The sequence below is a fragment of the Anomaloglossus baeobatrachus genome, chromosome 1 (assembly GCF_048569485.1).
Source record: "Anomaloglossus baeobatrachus isolate aAnoBae1 chromosome 1, aAnoBae1.hap1, whole genome shotgun sequence".
NCBI classification, from domain to species: Eukaryota; Metazoa; Chordata; class Amphibia; order Anura; family Aromobatidae; genus Anomaloglossus; species Anomaloglossus baeobatrachus.
In genome coordinates, this window is record NC_134353.1 from 344839870 (window position 1) to 344857097 (window position 17228).

At 39.7% G+C, this 17228-nt stretch overlaps 1 protein-coding gene across 3 annotated transcripts in view; it reads left to right on the top strand.

The window, feature by feature from the left end:
• STAP1 (signal transducing adaptor family member 1) overlaps positions 1–17228 on the top strand; it is a 180219-nt gene that overhangs the window by 103124 nt on the left and 59867 nt on the right. For all 3 annotated transcript variants that reach the window (XM_075352391.1, XM_075352392.1, XM_075352393.1), the window contains 2 exons: positions 609–793; positions 3845–3979. In XM_075352391.1, the coding sequence (XP_075208506.1) occupies positions 609–793; positions 3845–3979 (320 nt within the window). The remainder of the gene's footprint in view (positions 1–608; positions 794–3844; positions 3980–17228) is intronic.

Sequence of the window (17228 nt, forward strand, 5' to 3'; positions counted from 1 at the left end):
TTTCAACACACAGGCATGATCCACCCCTCTCCCCAGCAACCCTGACTACAATAACACAGTAGCTTGAGACACAAATACTGATGAGTACATGATAAACATAGTATGAGCCTAAAAGGCCCGGATTCCATGAATATGGGGTATTCCCAAAAAAGCATTGTTATACCAAAATGCCTATCACATAAAATTATATGAACAACTGGATATTAACAACAACGACATACTTGAGTAATACCTAGAGTTTCAAAATTCAAAGTAATGTAATCTTGCAAAAAAGTAAGCTACCGGGCCTAAAAGACCCACAATACACATTCTATGGATATACAAATTGCTATAAAAATGAGAACAAAGACATGCGCTCTAAGAGTAGGGTGTTGCCACTGGAGAATGGAGGGGTGACACCCTATTCTTGAAGCACATATTCGCATTTTTACAGATACAGTTGGAAGTTGCTACAAACATTTTGAATAATTTTAATACTGTATTTTATAAAGTACTATTGCATTGGGAGAACGCGTCATCCCTTCCCTAAAATTCCGAAATGTAATTTGGAATTCGTATTATTCATTGTATTTTTTGCCTGGGATAATCTGTTCATTGTTTGCCTTTAGCTGTCAGTTCCAACTTCTTTGACTTTGTTACCTGGACAAATAATTCAGCTAAAAGAGGTCTTAGAAAAGGAATCCGGGAGGAGAGCATCAGGAACTTTTGAAGTAGAAATTAGCACGCCTTGCTCACTTTCCCCAAGTTTTCCTACTACATATGAAGATGTAGAGAATGTAAACCATATGCCTGCGTAAGTCTATAAAAATGCTCTAAATAATATTTTTAGTAGAAGTATTAATTTAATGTACTGTTTGTAAAGTTGAAAATTATAGCCGTTGTTTGGTAATAAACCTCCACTGGACAAATTCATGCCTTTATTAAAATAAGAAAATCAGCCTTACCCGCTGATGACTGAGCCAAATGATTGGCTGCAGAGGTCACACGCTGTAGACAAGATGTCACCTCTTCAGTCATACCAACAAAGTCAGGTAACAACAAGGAGCTGGTGCTGAACCGGCAGTGGATAAGTAAGGTTGGTTTAGCTCTTTTAATACAGATCTTGCATTTTGACAATAAATAATTAAAATCAGATAACCCTTCTAAAAATAAGTCTGTAATAAATACTACTTTTATGACAACACTTTATATGTTTTCATAGGACAACTCTGAAGATATGACACTTTGATACAATGTAAAGTAATCAGTGTACAGCTAGTACACCAGTGTAAATTTGGTGTGTCCTCTAAGTACCTCAACACACAGTCATTAATATCTAAACCTCTGGCAACAAAAATGAGTACACCCCTAAGTGAAAAGGGCCAAATTGTGTCTAACTAGCCATTTTCACCCCCCTCCCCCTTGTCATGTGACTTAATAGTGTTACAAGGTCTCAGGTGTGAATGGGGAGCAGGTGTGTTAAATTTAGTGTTATCGCTCACACACTCTCTCATACTGGTCACTGGAAGTTCAGCATGGCACCTCATGGCAAATAATTCTTTGAGGAGCTGAAAAAAAAATTGTTGCTTTTCATAAATATGGCCTACATTATAAGAAGATTGCCAACACCCTGAAACTGAGCTGCGGCACAGTGGCCAAGACCATACAGTGGTTTATCAAGTTAGGTTTTACTCAGAACAGGCCTCACCATGGTAGACCAAAGAATTTGAGCACACAGTCTCAGCAACATATCCAGAGGTTGTCTTTTCAAAATAGGCATATAAGTGCTGCCAGGATTCTTAGAGAGGTTAAAATGGTGGAAGGTCAGCCTCTCAGCCTCTCAGTACTCAGATCATACGCTGTCCCGCCCGCTGGTGTGTCCCTATTGTCATGGGGGGTGACTAGGCTTTACTGGCTGGTGTTGTGCACCTGGGTGTGGGTTTTGTGTTGGTATGCCAAGGAGGATGGAGTCTTGTACCTGAGAGATTTGTACAACCTCTGTGACTACGTGGTTTTGCCAGGGTGTCACACTTACATCCTTAATATAGGGAGCATGATCCCCTTCCTTCAGAAACTGGACCACAGGGCAATATTCCAACATGATGACATCCCCAAACACACCCCTAAGATGATCACTGCTCTGCAAAAGAAACTGAGGATAAAGGTGCTAGACCTAAACCAAATTAAGCATGTGTGGAGCATCCTCAAATGGAAAGTGGAGAAGCGCAAGGTCTCTAACATCCACCAGCTGTCATCATGAAGGCATGGAAGAGGATTCCAGTGGCTCCTATGAAGCTCTAGTGAACGCCATGTTCAAGAGAGTTAAGGCAGTGTTTGAAAATAATGGTGGCGATACAAAATATTGACACTTTGGGCACAATTTGCCTACTTTCACTTAGGTGTACTCACTTTTGTTGCCAGTGGTTTAGACATTAATGGCTGTGTGTTGTTATTTAGAAGGCACACAAAATTTACACTGGTTTAAAAGCTGTTAACCGTCTACTGTACATTGTATGAAATTGTCATATCTTCAGTGTTGTCCCATGAAAATATATAATAAAATATTTACAAAAATGTGAGGGGTGTATTCACTTTTGTGATATACAATATGTTTCTAAATTAGAATAAGAGTCGTAGGGTATGTTACTTATACTTGAAATGTACTTTTGGAACTGTTTTGTGATGTTTCTAAATTAATGGGAGTCTAAAGGCCCTGTTACACGCAACGACATCGCCAACGAGATGTTGCTAGGGTCATGGAATTCGTGACTCACATCCAGCGTCGTTAGCGACTTCGTTGCATGTGACACCTACCAGCGACCGCTAACGATCCGAAAGCGGCACAAATCGTTGATTGTTGACACGTCATTCATTTTCAAAATATCGTTGCTCATTTTGGACGCAAGTTGTTCGTCGTTCCTGAGGCAGCACACATCGCTATGTGTGACACCCCGGGAATGACGAAAAACATAGTTCCTGCGTCCTCCAGCAACGAGGTGGGAGTGGCATTCATGCGGCTGCTCTCCGCCCCTCCGCTTCTATTGGTGACCCACTGTGTGACGTCGCTGTGACGCCGCTTAAGAAAGAGATTGTTCGCTGGCCACAGCGACGTCGTTGGGAAGGTATGTGCGTTTAACATATACCAACGATATTGTTCGCCACGGGCATCGATTTACCCGTGACGCACGGACTGTGGCGGGTGCGATCGCTAGCGATGTCGCTGCGTGTAAAGCAGCCTTTAGTGTCAAAAGCACACCAATCTTTTTTTTTTTTATTTATGAATATGCTTAATTTTCACTTGTATATTAAAGGAGCACGGGGACTGAGAAAAACTGTTATTTTCTTCATAGCATTTGGAGATATGGGCTTTTGAAGTTGATATTCAAATTCTCTCTTCAACTATGGGGATCTTAACCAAGATTCTTCTCTGGGGCAGTTTGATTTTCCCCTGTATGATGTTACCCTATCATAAGAATAAGGCATCCTACAGGGCAAAAAAAAAAAAAACTGCAAACGCTGACAGAGAAGGTCTAAACAGGCTTTTTCATGGTTAAAACTCCTCACTTATGTCGCTTACTGTCATTACAGCCCTGGGGGGCAGGAAATCTGCAGCGTGCGAGCAGTAAACCTCATTGTGGGAGCAGCATTCATCACATACAACACTCTGGATATGTTCTTGGTAGATGCAGGTTATTGTAAAAAAATGTTTAGGGTAGGGATCCAGACTATCTTTTGATGGTTGAGGTATAATATTGGGAAACATTAACCTATACACCATTTTAATATTTTTGAATAGGGAAAAAAATGTTGCTAATCACTTTCCACCATGTTATAATTTGTTCTTGTTTTCCCTATCTCTTTAAAGATGCTATTACACCGTATCTCGCCAACAAGCTACCGAGATGCTCATGAATAATGAAAATGACGGCAATTTAATTCTCAGGCCGGGTGCAGACTGCAAAAACTTTGCTGTAACAATTCGTGAGCCCACAGAAAATAGGTACATTTATAAAATAGCAGTTTCCAATTCGAATTAATCAGATGTTGTACATACCAAATAGTGAGTAATGTGGTTAAAGAGTTACCGTTGTTTTAATTTTTATTTCATAAATGAAAAGTACTCATGAAAATAAGCATCTTTGTAATATATGTTATTAGAGAATTATGCTTCTTTACCCTCCTGGACTAATCTTTAACTCTCAATTTATGGCTAAAATCTGTGCTCAGTGAAGGCAGCTTTTCACATTACTAAAATAGGAGATGACATTTGGTGCTTTAAAATTCTTTAGAGGTGAGAAGAAAAAGGATTGAGAAGACATATTCTGCTGCACGTTCTCCTTAAACGACAGGCAGAACTTTTTGAGCACCAACATCCCTTATCTCTGTAATGGGACCGTCTGTATTCACCAGATACAAATTTTACCAGTAAATTGAGAATTTTGAGAATGAATGATCAGTCTAGAAGGAGAAAGAAGCTAATTTATCACAAAGTATCTTATATTCATGCGTAGTATTGATTTATGAAAAATAAAAGAAGATGATGGCTACTCTTTAATAAACACAAATTTCATTATTGTTCTCTCATCCATTTTTTTTTTTTACTAAAACCAGGAAAGTTGCTTTGATCCTTTTCCTTCACAAACAAAACTTCTCTACAAACATTTTGCACAACAAATGTCATTTGTTTTTTTATAAATCAAACACAAAGCGAGACGCTTGTGCTTCCATTCCTGTAGTCACTGGCCCTCCTCTCTCTCATCTAAGGTGGGCTTTACACGTTGCAACATCGGTAACGATATATCGTCGGGGTCACGTCGTTAGTGACGCACATCCGGCGCCGTTACCGACATCGCAGTGTGTAAACCCTAGGAGCGACAATCACTGATCGCAAAAACGTCAAAAATCATTGATCGGTGACACGTCGCTCCTTTTCATAATATCGCTGCTGCTGCCGGTACGATGTTATTTGTCATTCCTGCAGCACCACACATCGCTGTGTGTGACAGGAACGACAAACATCTCCTTACCTGCCTCCACCGACAATGCGGAAGGAGGTGGGCGGGATGTTATGTCCCGCTCATCTCCGCCCCTCCGCTTCTATTGGCCGGCCGCTTAGTGACGTCGCGGTGACGTCACTGTAACGCCGAACGCACCTCCCCCTTGAAGGAGATATTGTTCGGCGGTCACAGCGACGTCGCCGACCAGGTATGTGCGTGTGAAGCTGCCGTAGCGATAATGTTCACTACGGCAGCAATCACCACATATCGCATGTGCAACAGGGGCGGGTGCTATCGCGCTCGACATCGCTAGCAATTGCTAGCGATGTCGCAGCGTGTACAGCCCGCCTAAGTGTTGGTCATTTATTGTTTTTAGAATTCTATTTTATTTTGGTGCAGGCATTGTTGTATTTTTTATTATTGGTCCAAGAATATTTCTCATTGCATTTTATTACGTCCTTCGTGTGTTTATAAGGAGGTTTTTGTTGAGGGGGCATACTGCATTTTGCAAGTGAGGAAATACAGGTCACTACCATTAACCAGATTGATGGTAACAGTTTGGTGTAATGTTTAGGTGTTTTTTTAATGTGTATGCCTAGTTTTGTATTTGTTTTGTGTTTTTCAATTTTAAATAAGACTTATTCTGTACACATATTTTGTTTGTGCTGCGAAATTTTTGCATATACACTACTCAAAAAAAGTTAGGGATATTTGCTTTTCAGGAGAAATTTCAGGATGATCCTAAAATGCCCTCTAACATTTTCAGGTGAACTTGATGTGACTTTCTGTAAATTTTTGAATGCACATGTCCATGTTTAATGTTTCAGTACTTTCTGCAAAACTGCAGATGTTTGATCCATGAATCTCCCAATAAATTTTGGGGTTCAAATAGAATTGATATATAAACAGTCCTCCTCAGCATGCTGTGCACATTTTGACATCATAAGAGCAAAAAAACACCTAACAATTGATCTACCGTACCTCCCAATTCCAAAGTTTCAAGCAGGATGTTCTCAGACGAAAGTGACCACTGAGCTTAGAGTGTCATCAGCAGGTTGTAACAGAGATGCAGAGAGACTGGAAGAGTCACAGACAGGCATAGAAGTGGACATCCTTTGGCCACATCACACTCTGAAGACCTCTTCATTGTTAACAATCCCTTTCTAAACCAGATGAATGCCACATAATTCCAGGCACAGTTAAGGGAGCACCTAATGTCACATCAGATGATTCAAAACAGTTTACATCAGCATGGTCTGAGTACTACACGACCTGCAAGACTACATGACCACACCACCAGGTACAGGCATAATCGTCTTGCTGGACGAGGGTTTAGTGTGCCTCAGTCCTGTTCACTGATGACGATGTGAATGGTCTAGTGATAAGCCCCTACTTATTAGATAACATTATAAATCCAGTAATTGTGTCTCTGCATGAACAACACAAATCTAATTTCCTCTTCATGGATGACAATGCTCCAGGTCATCAAGGTTGTATCATTAAGGATTGGCTGCTAGAGACTGGGGTACCTCAAATAGAGTGGCCTGCACTTTCTCCAGACCTGAATCCCATAGAAAACCTATAAGATCAGCTAAGTCGCTGTGTAGAGAATCATAACTCTGTACCCTAGAATCTCAATGATCTGAAAACCGCCCTTCAAGAAGAGTGGGATGCTATGCCTCAGCAGAAAATAACTTGACTTGTGAAGAGCATGAGACGTCGTTGTCAAGCTGTACTTGATTCTCAAGGCCACATGATACAGGTGTTTTTCATATGCAACAAAAATCTGTTGGAGGCTACTCAAGATTCTCCAATCAAAAAAAAAAAAAAAAGAGTAAAAAATGGAGAGCTCTAGAATGCAACTAGGATAGCAATCAGTGTGGTGTTCACGTTTTTAATGAAATTATAGACTTAAATAAGTGAGTTTGATATGTGATTAGGTTCAAAAATGGATATGTCTCAATTTTGTTTTGCTAACAATATCGTCTGCTAAAAATATGGACATGTGAAGAGCCATATAGCCTACCTGCAAACTTTGAAGAATAAGAAAGAACGACCTATGCAGAATACCTCAACAATTTTTAGTTTACTATAAGCCACTACCGTAACCTTACACAGTTGTCTATCTTTGGCCATACAGGAAAATTCTTCCTACTGAAGCCAATTACTGGTCCCAAACAATATAGTAATCCCTCCTCCTTCCTAAAGTGCCACTCATACAGTACAATGCCTACATAGCGTCAATCACACGCAGTATGATGCTCCCACAGTACATTCCCATACACAAGAGTATTTTCCCCCACACAGTATGATGCCCACACAATGCCCATCATGCACAGTACGATGTCCCCACAGACCCTCCCCACACAGTTTGATGTCCAGCCAAGGCACCGCCCCTATACAATATGATGAACCCCACAGCTCCCTTACACAGTATTATTCTCCCACACACACTGCCTATAATATGATCTCCTTCACAGGACTCCCCATACAGACCTCCCACAGTGTAAACACACACCTCTGCTACATCAACACAGTCTGCTACATAAACACACCCAGCCCTGCTACATCAACACACAAATACATGCTACATCAAAACAGACACTGTTACATCAAGCTTAACTCTGCAACACCAAAACACACACACACTCAGTTCAGTAATACGTATACACACACTTTGCCTCTGTGTCCTGCTGCTCATCTCCACTGACGGTCACACAACCTAAAGGTCCATGCAGGGCAGACAGTCTCTAGATATCATAGACTAAATTCAAATATTTTTATTTTATCATTTTTTATTCAAACACAAACCACACCACAAAGGAGATCATATTACATCCAAAACTGCCTCAGGTTAGAAAAGTTCGGCAATGCACGTCCTAGTGAACAATAACATCAATTTTTTTTATTTTATATTAATTCATACGGTGCAACAGCTCATCATACTATCCAAAATACACTAATTCACATTTCATTATATGACTTTCTTTTAGTGCTTCACCGACTTACAAGTTTTTATTAAATATGTGAAAAATTAGAGAATAAAATGCAAAAAATCACACTATTCCTATCTGCAGATAGATACGCAGAGTTTCTTTTAGTGCTTCACCGTCTTACTAGTTTTTACTAAATATGTGAAAAATCCGTAACAAATGTAAACTCCCAATGTATGACCGGCAATACCACACATCACTGCAGAACTCAAATGTTCAACACCATATTAATGCAAAATATAACGTCACTATAATACTGAACATTTGCCAAACATCAATGAATACCTGAGCAGTGGATGACTCTCTCCTTTCCCCGACGTACATTTCGCGCCAGCTTTTTCAAGAGGGGCATGTCGGGTAGGGAGAAAGTTGCTGCTAATATATCAGTCCGCAACCAATAAGGCGAGAGAGGGTGTGGGACAGCAAACCAATGAAGTACAAAGGAGGCATGCAAAGTATACGTCACTATTGCGGTGAAGGTGGACATCATCAGCATTGCCTTGGGATTATATTTACGCATGTCAGCTCCATTGCCAGCCCCGAAACAACATTCCAAGGCTGCGCGCGCTGGACCGCACACTTGAAACGCATGTTGTTTCGTAATGCATTCATCTGGGAACCTTACAAGAGCATTAAAGTAAATACTTCTGGCATTACAATATTAATTGCACATGCCAGTATGATTATCTTTCTTAAATAAACGATCCATATATACAAAAGTACATGTATGCAGTCCCATAGATATACAGCTAAAATCAGAAAGACGGGAAACCCGCAGGCGCCATACTATCACCAATGTCAGAATCTCCAATGAACATATAGTTCTCAAATAGTGTCGCAAATCCAAGTGTGCTCAAATAATCCTTTACAGTATATCCCATATATATGGCACAAATAGGCATGATTGTTATTCAATGGACAAACAATACAAGTTCATAACTTTGCGTATATTTCCCTTGCAACCTATCATTTTCTTTATGTATATAATCATCCTTCCATGAACACCCGATAATCTTGAAATTTAAATGTGTTACTCTTATACCACACCGTTCTAAGTAGTTAGAGCAAACTAAACTTAACCACCCCTTATTTATATTGCCGGTGACCCAGCCACAAGGGCGAAAAATAGGATCGTAAGTGCAATCCACCGGGACAAGCCCACAAGTAGCCCCTGCAGTGGCTACCCAATGAGCGATCACCAGGGAGTGTAGCAGCGACCCAACAAATCGCACAACAGGCCGGGGAATCAGCAATGTCATGGATGTAAAATAACATTAATCACATTAGTATAGATACAATTTCCGACAAATATAAAACAATAAATGCATAAATCCAATATAATATAATATGATATAAATATACATAAAAAATTCACATCAATTTGTCATCATTATATATCTCTTAATAAAAGGGTGATTTAAGCTCAGAATTGCCTCCAGATTTTCTTCCAATAGAGGAATAAATACAGCCACACTCTTTTTTTCTTTTTTTCTTTTTCTCTCATCCTTTGTTCTCCAATAATGCCTTAATAAAAAAGGTTGGTTGGAGCAGACCTAATATTAGATAATTGTCTAAAAACAACAAAAAATTAAAATTAATAAAATAAAAACAACAACTAAATTAAAATCACCCACCCATAAAAAGACTACCAAATATCATACTGTCACTACAAGATGAAATTCAACTACTCCCTTGAACAGCACAATGTTCTCAATAATACATTTCTCACAATAAATTTTTCACAACAAATTTATTACAATAAATTTTACACACTAAATTTTTAGTCCCCAAGAAAGGATCCGTATCCATGGCTTTCATTTAGCCCTTGTGGGGACATGGAGCCAAGGTAGTAAATCCACTTGCACTCAACCTTGGCTAGAGCTTGACCTATATTTCCTCCTCTTGGTCCAAGACTAACTTGATCAATGGCTTTAAATTTCAGGCCATTAGGATTACATTGGTGAAATGTTTTAAAGTGTCTCGGTATACTTTTCAGGAAAGTATCATCCTCAATTGTTTTGGCGTTTTTGATATCCCTAAGATGCTCTAGGACTCGTACCTTCATTTCACGCGTTGTGAGACCTACATAGATTTTTGAACACGGGCATTCAGCCACATATACAATTCCCGTGGAGGAGCAAGTCAAAGTTTTACGAATGTCATATGTTACAGATCCATCAAAATTTTGAAAAGTTTTGGCCTTAGTACAATTGCCACACGCCTTACAAAGGCCACATGGGAAAAATCCCCACAAAGTGGTATTGGGCTTTTTGTAGCCTTGTTTTTTGTCGTAATGGCTATGTACGAGCAAATCTCGCAGATTCTTCGAGCGTCTGGCCACAATCGATGGCTTCGTAGGAATGTAGTTCTTTAAAATAGGATCTGTCAATAGGACACCCCAATGTTTTTCAATTATTGTCTTGAAATCACCCCACTGGGAACTGTAAGTGGCAACCAATCGTGTAATTTTAGAGGAATCTTTTTCACTGCCATTTCTCTTACCAAAAAGGAGATCGTCCCTCCTGGACTGATAAGCTCGTTTGTAGCCACGCTTAATACATCGCCGGCTATATCCACGATCTTCAAACCTACGAGCTATATCCTTGGCTTGCCTGTGAAAATCATCGTCCTGTTTGCATATCCTCCTAGCTCTAAGAAATTGGCCAACGGGAATCCCATTAACAGTAGCTGGGGGGTGGGACGAAGTGGCATGAAGCAAGGAATTCATTGCGGTTTCTTTCCGGAACATATCAGTCACTATGTCCCCACTCTCTAAAGCTGAAATCTTAATGTCCAAAAAATCCAGTTGTTTGCCATACTTATAAGTGAGCTTAATATTAAATTTGTTTTTATATAAATTGGACATCAGTTTTTCCAACTCAGAGATAGGTCCTGACCACAAAAACCATATGTCATCTATGTATCGCATCCACTCCTGGACTCCCGACATTGCTGGCAAAAAATCACCTAAAAAAATCTGACGCTCCCAAAAACCTAAAAATAAATTTGCATATGAGGGGGCACATGCCGCCCCCATTGCTGTCCCTTGTTGCTGTAAATAAATTCGACCATTAAACATGAAAAAATTATGATATAAAATGTATTCCAGCAATGTTAGCAGGAGGCCAGAAGTGGATGCGTCCATATTACTTTCATTCAAAAACCATGATACAGCCCGCAGACCATCCTCATGTCTTATTGATGTGTAGAGAGACTCAACGTCAGCCGTCACCATGACCATCTCCTCCTCTAAATGAATATGATTCAACCTCTGTAGAGCTGAAGTAGTATCTTTTATGAACAATGGAAGTACTAATACTAGAGGTTTGAGGAAGTGGTCAATGGTGACGGCGACGATCTCACTCAGGCTACCATTACCTGAGATTATAGGTCTCCCTGGCGGATCAAGTGGATCCTTGTGGATCTTAGGAATCAAGTATAGTGTGGGCATGCGGGGCTGTAACTTCTTCATAACATCCAAAAAAGTCTTAGGAATTATACCTTCGGAAAAGGCCCTTTCCAATATTGTTACCAGCTGGCTCTGAAATTCCACAGTTGGATTTTTATTCAACACCTTATAACACTTTGGATCATTAAGCAGGTGATAAGCCTGTTTTTCATACAGCCGACAAGGCCATACAACTAAGTTGCTGCCTTTGTCGGCTGGTTTGAACAAAATGTCATCCAGCTGTTGCAATTGTTTAAGGGCCTCTCTTTCTTTATAGTTTAAATTGGATGACCTGACTGCTTTTGTAGTTTTTAGATTTTTAATATCATTTATAACCAATTTGGTAAATACTTCAGTGGCTGGACATAAGCTCAATGACGGGAAGGTTTTACTTTTTTCAAATAGGTGTTTAGGAAACTTACCAGTAGAAGACATCTCATTTTCCAATGCCAATGCCTCCAGATTTTCCAAGGCCTCTCTTTCAACTTCTGTGGTAAAAATCTCATTATTACTCGATCTATGGTGCAGGCGACGCAGGACCAACTTTCGCGCAAAGAGGTTGACGTCCTTCACCGCCATGAATTCATCTAAATATTGAGAAGGAGAGAACGTCAAACCCCTTTCCAAAACACGCAGCTGAGTGTCAGACAAAACATGATCGGACAAATTTATTACCTTATATTGATCATATTTGTCCTTACGTTTTTTTCTCGAATCGAAAATATCCGGATATTTAATTGATTGTTTGCTGCGTGTACGTGTTCGTTGGTAAATGTCACCAGCATCATCCAGATCGCTTGAGGAGGCAAAGCTACTAGCCGATTGACAGGTAGAGGTGTGTTATTTGTTCTATATGCCTTATTTTAGGTGAAATCGCAGATACTGTCTGTCTATTGGCTGGTAGTAGTATTTTTTGCGGGAAAAAGTGCTTTGAATATGACATTTTGTTATGTGGTATTGAAACCTTTTCTTAGCGGTCCGGTTTATTGCCAGACACATGTCTTTAATATAGATGCCAATACCCCATGCCCCTATTCACTGCTTTATAGGTGAAATTCAGCTGTCTAAAAGTTCACTAACTGATTGATGGGTAGATATTAACTTCATTGACAATATTGCCACATTTTAGGTGAAAAATCAAGAAACTCTGCGTATCTATCTGCAGATGGGAATAGTGTGATTTTTTGCATTTTATTCTCTGATTTTTCACATATTTAGTAAAAACTAGTAAGACGATGAAGCACTAAAAGAAACTTTGCGTATCTATCTGCAGATAGGAATAGTGTGATTTTTTGCATTTTATTCTCTGATTTTTCACATATTTAATAAAAACTTGTAAGACGGTGAAGCACTAAAAGAAAGTCATATAATGAAATGTGAATTAGTGTATTTTGGATAGTATGATGAGCTGTTGCACCGTATGAATTAATATAAAATTAAAAAATTGATGTTATTGTTCACTAGGACGTGCATTGCCGAACTTTTCTAACCTGAGGCAGTTTTGGATGTAATATGATCTCCTTTGTGGTGTGGTTTGTGTTTGAATAAAAAATGATAAAATAAAAATATTTGAATTTAGTCTATGATATTTGTATTATTTCTCAGCGTTGCTTCAAATACCCAGGTAGTTTACCTAAGGGTACTTTCTGTGATATAATTGCTTCTTTGAAGGTTATTTTGACAGGTTTTTGGACTTTGTGTGTTTCTAAGTCTCTAGATAGCCTGTATGGTGTAGGAGGAGGCTGACAGCTCTCTGCTTCACCATTATATTCAATCGCATCTGTAACTTTTAAGCACAAATATAGCTGAAGTTGGGATTTACCCCTGATTTCCTGGGACAGCAGAACAGCTCTTTAAGGTTGGAATAGCCCTGATGTATTGGGGAAAGTTGGGAGGGATGTATAATGTGTATGAAGCTTTACACCAGTATCTGTGGTTATCTAGCAATCCTGGCAATAGTTGGAATAATCTATATATAGTTCAAACTAGAAGTTTACATACACTATCTAAAAAGACACATATGCGTGTTTTTCTCACTATCTGACATGAAATCAGAATAAACCTTTCCCGTTTTCAACAAATTAAAGGAAGAGCTTAAATGTGTAGATTGGGACAATGGTATGGTAACTGGGGATACCGAACATAAATGGGGTAAGTTTAAGGATATACTCACAGAGTCCTTTAAAAAACGTATACCCTCCTGTGACAAACAAAAGACTGAGATATTAAACAGGCACTTCTCATCTGCGTTCACCAAGAAACTGACTGTACCAGGGATCATTCAACAAGTGAAAAATCAAAGTTCATTACCCGATATAATTAATTTAACACAAGAAGAAGTACGCCTACGTCTGGGTAAATTAAACATTGACAAATCCTCCGGGCCAGATGGCATTCATCCACGAATATTGAGGGAATTGAGCTCCGTAATCGACAGACCGCTGTATATCATCTTTTTAGACTCGCTTGTAACAGGGTTGGTGCCTCAGGATTGGAGGATTGCTGATGTGGTACTGATATTTAAGAAAGGGAAGAGGGTAGATCCAGGCAACTACCGTCCAGTAAGCCTGACATCAGCAGTATGCAAAGTTTTTGAGGGCATTTTAAGGGATGACAGGCAAAAATATATTGCAGAAAATAATATAATAACTGACAGACAGCATGGATTCATGAAAAATAAGTCATATCTAACCAACCTGTTGGGGTTATATGAGGGGGTAAGTGCAAACCTGGATATTGGTAATGCAATATAATATTATGAAGAAATGCATTCCCATCCCCTAACACCAAAAATGAAAATTTTAAGAGAAATTACAGATGAAGTTTTTTTCCATTTACTAAATCTCTTCTCTTTAGTTATGCAGTTTAATGGAAAAAGAATGTAAAAAGATTATTTCAAATATGTGTCCTTGTGATGTAAAATGAAGTCCTTGACCCATCACATCATAAATATTGTAAAACTAGTGCTACAAAATAGCTAGTTACAGTACAGCTCATAGTTAAAGTGGCCTTGAGTCTCACAATAAAAGTTTCATGACAAATGCGTAAATCATAGTTATAACACTTGGGCTCTCCTCTGTATTCCTTTTGGAGGAGTTTAATTTCCTTGATGCTCAACTTCTGTAAGATGTGTTCCAGCTTCTAAAAGTATGTAAAGCATACTCCCCCTGCTCTCAACTTGTCCATCCAAAAGAAGGAAAATTATCAGATTAGCCAGGTAGTGTCGCAAGCCATACTATGCATAAGGTGCTTTCCTTGTCTAAGGGGTACTTTACACACTGCGACATCGCTACCGATATATCGTCAGGGTCACGTCATTAGTGACGCACATCCGGCACCGGTAGCGACATCGCAGCGTGTAACACTAATGAGCAACGATCGCAAAATCGTTCAAAAACGATGATCGTTGACACGTCGCTAATTTCCTTAATGTCGTTGCTGCTGCCGGTATGATGTTGTTCCTCGTTCCTGCGGCATCACACATCGCTATGTGTGACACCGCGGGAGCGACGAACATCTCCTTACTTGCGTCCTCCGGCAATGCAGAAGGAATGAGGTGGGCTGGATGTTACATCCCGCTCATCTCCCCCCCTCCGCTTCTATTGGCCGGCCGCTTAGTGACGTCGCGGTGACGCCGAACGCACCTCCTCCTTGAGGGAGGGATTGTTCGGCAGTCACAGCGACATTGCTGACAAGGTATGTGTGTGTGACGCTACCGTAGCGATAATGTTCGCTATGGCAGCGATCACACAATATCACACACACGACGGGGGCGGGTGAAATCGCACGCGACATCGCTAGCAATTGCTAGCGATGTCGCAGAGTGTAAAATACCCCTAAGAGCAGTGAGTGGTCTCAGACTACCAAAGCACAGAATGCTCATGTAGCCCCACTCCCTACCCTTGCTCACATTTTTATTTTGACCATAAATTCTAAAAAGTCTCATGTAAAAGCATTAATAGGCTACATTCAAAGATCTGCTTTTCTCATCCATGTATACAGTCATATGAAAAAGTTTGGGCACCCCTATTAATGTTAACGTTTTTTCTTTATAACAATTTGGGTTTTTGCAACAGCTATTTCAGTTTCATATATCTAATAACTGATGGACTGAGTAATATTTCTAGATTGAAAGGAGGTTTATTGTACTAACAGAAAATGTGCAATCCACATTTCCAAACTAAATTTGACCGGTGCAAAAGTATGGGCACCCTTATCAATTTCTTGATTTGAACACTCCTAACTACTTTTTACTGACTTACTAAAGCACTAAATTGGTTTTGTAACCTTATTGAGCTTTGAACTTCATAAGCAGGTGTATCCAATCATGAGAAAAGGTATTTAAGGTGGCCACTTGCAAGTTGTTCTCCTATTTGAATCTCTTATGAAGAGTGGCATCATGGGCTCCTCAAAACAACTCTCAAATGATCTGAAAACAAAGATTATTCAACATAGTTGTTCAGGGGAAGGATACAAAAAGTTGTCTCAGAGATTTAAACTGTCAGTTTCCACTGTGAGGAACATAGTAGGAAATGGAAGAACACAGGTACAGTTCTTGTTAAGCCCAGAAGTGGCAGGCCAAGAAAAATATCAGAAAGGCAGAGAAGAAGAATGGTGAGAACAGTCAAGGACAATCCACAGACCACCTCCAAAGGCCCGCAGCATCATCTTGCTGCAGATGGTGTCAATGTGCATCGATCAACAATGCAGCGCACTTTGCACAAGGAGAAGCTGTATGGGAGAGTGATGTGAAAGAAACTGTTTCTGCAAGCACGCCACAAACAGAGTCGCCTGAGGTATGCAAAAGCATATTTGGACAAGCCAGTTACATTTTGGAAGAAGGTCCTGTCGACTGACGAAACAAAGATTAAGTTGTTTGGTCACACAAAAAGGCGTTATGCATGGAGGCAAAAAAACACGCCATTCCAAGAAAAGCACTTGCTACCCAAAGTAAAATTTGCTGGAGGTTCCATCATACTTTGGGGCTGTGTGGCCAATACCGGCACCAGGAATCTTGTTAAAGTTGAGGGTCGCATGGATTCAACTCAGTGTCAGCAGATTCTTGACAATAATGTGCAAGAATCAGTGACGAAGTTGAAGTTACGCAGGGGATGGATATTTCAGCAAGACAATGATCCAAAACACCGCTCCAAATCTACTCAGGCATTCATGCAGAGGAACAATTACAATGTTCTGGAATGGACATCCCAGTCCCCAGACCTGAATATCATTGAACATCTGTGGGATGATTTGAAGCGTGCTGTCCATGCTCGGCGACCATCAAACTTAACTGAACTGGAATTGTTTTGTAAACTGGAATGGTCAAATATACCTTCATCCAGGATCCAGGAACTCATTAAAAGCTACAGGAAGCGACTAGAGGCTGTTATTTTTGAAAAAGGAGGATCTACAAAATATTAATGTCACTTTTATGTTGATGTGCCCATACTTTTGCACTGGTCAAATTTAGTTTAAATGCGGATTGCACATTTTCTGTTAGTACAATAAACCTCATTTCATTACAGAAATATTACTGAGTCCATCAGTTATTAGATATATGAAACTGAAATAGCTGTTGCGAAAACCCAAATTGTTATAAAGAAAAAACGTTAACATTAATAGGGGTGCCCAAACTTTTTCATATGACTGTATTAAACCAGACGTCTGATTGAGCCGTGGGGTTTAAAAGCAATAATCACACTTCCATTTTTTTTAACAGATCTGTGTATTCTTACTGTAAAACTAAGTGCATATCCTATTATCATCAGTTTTTGTGCATCAAACTTGAACATTCAAGTCTGTGGGGATCTG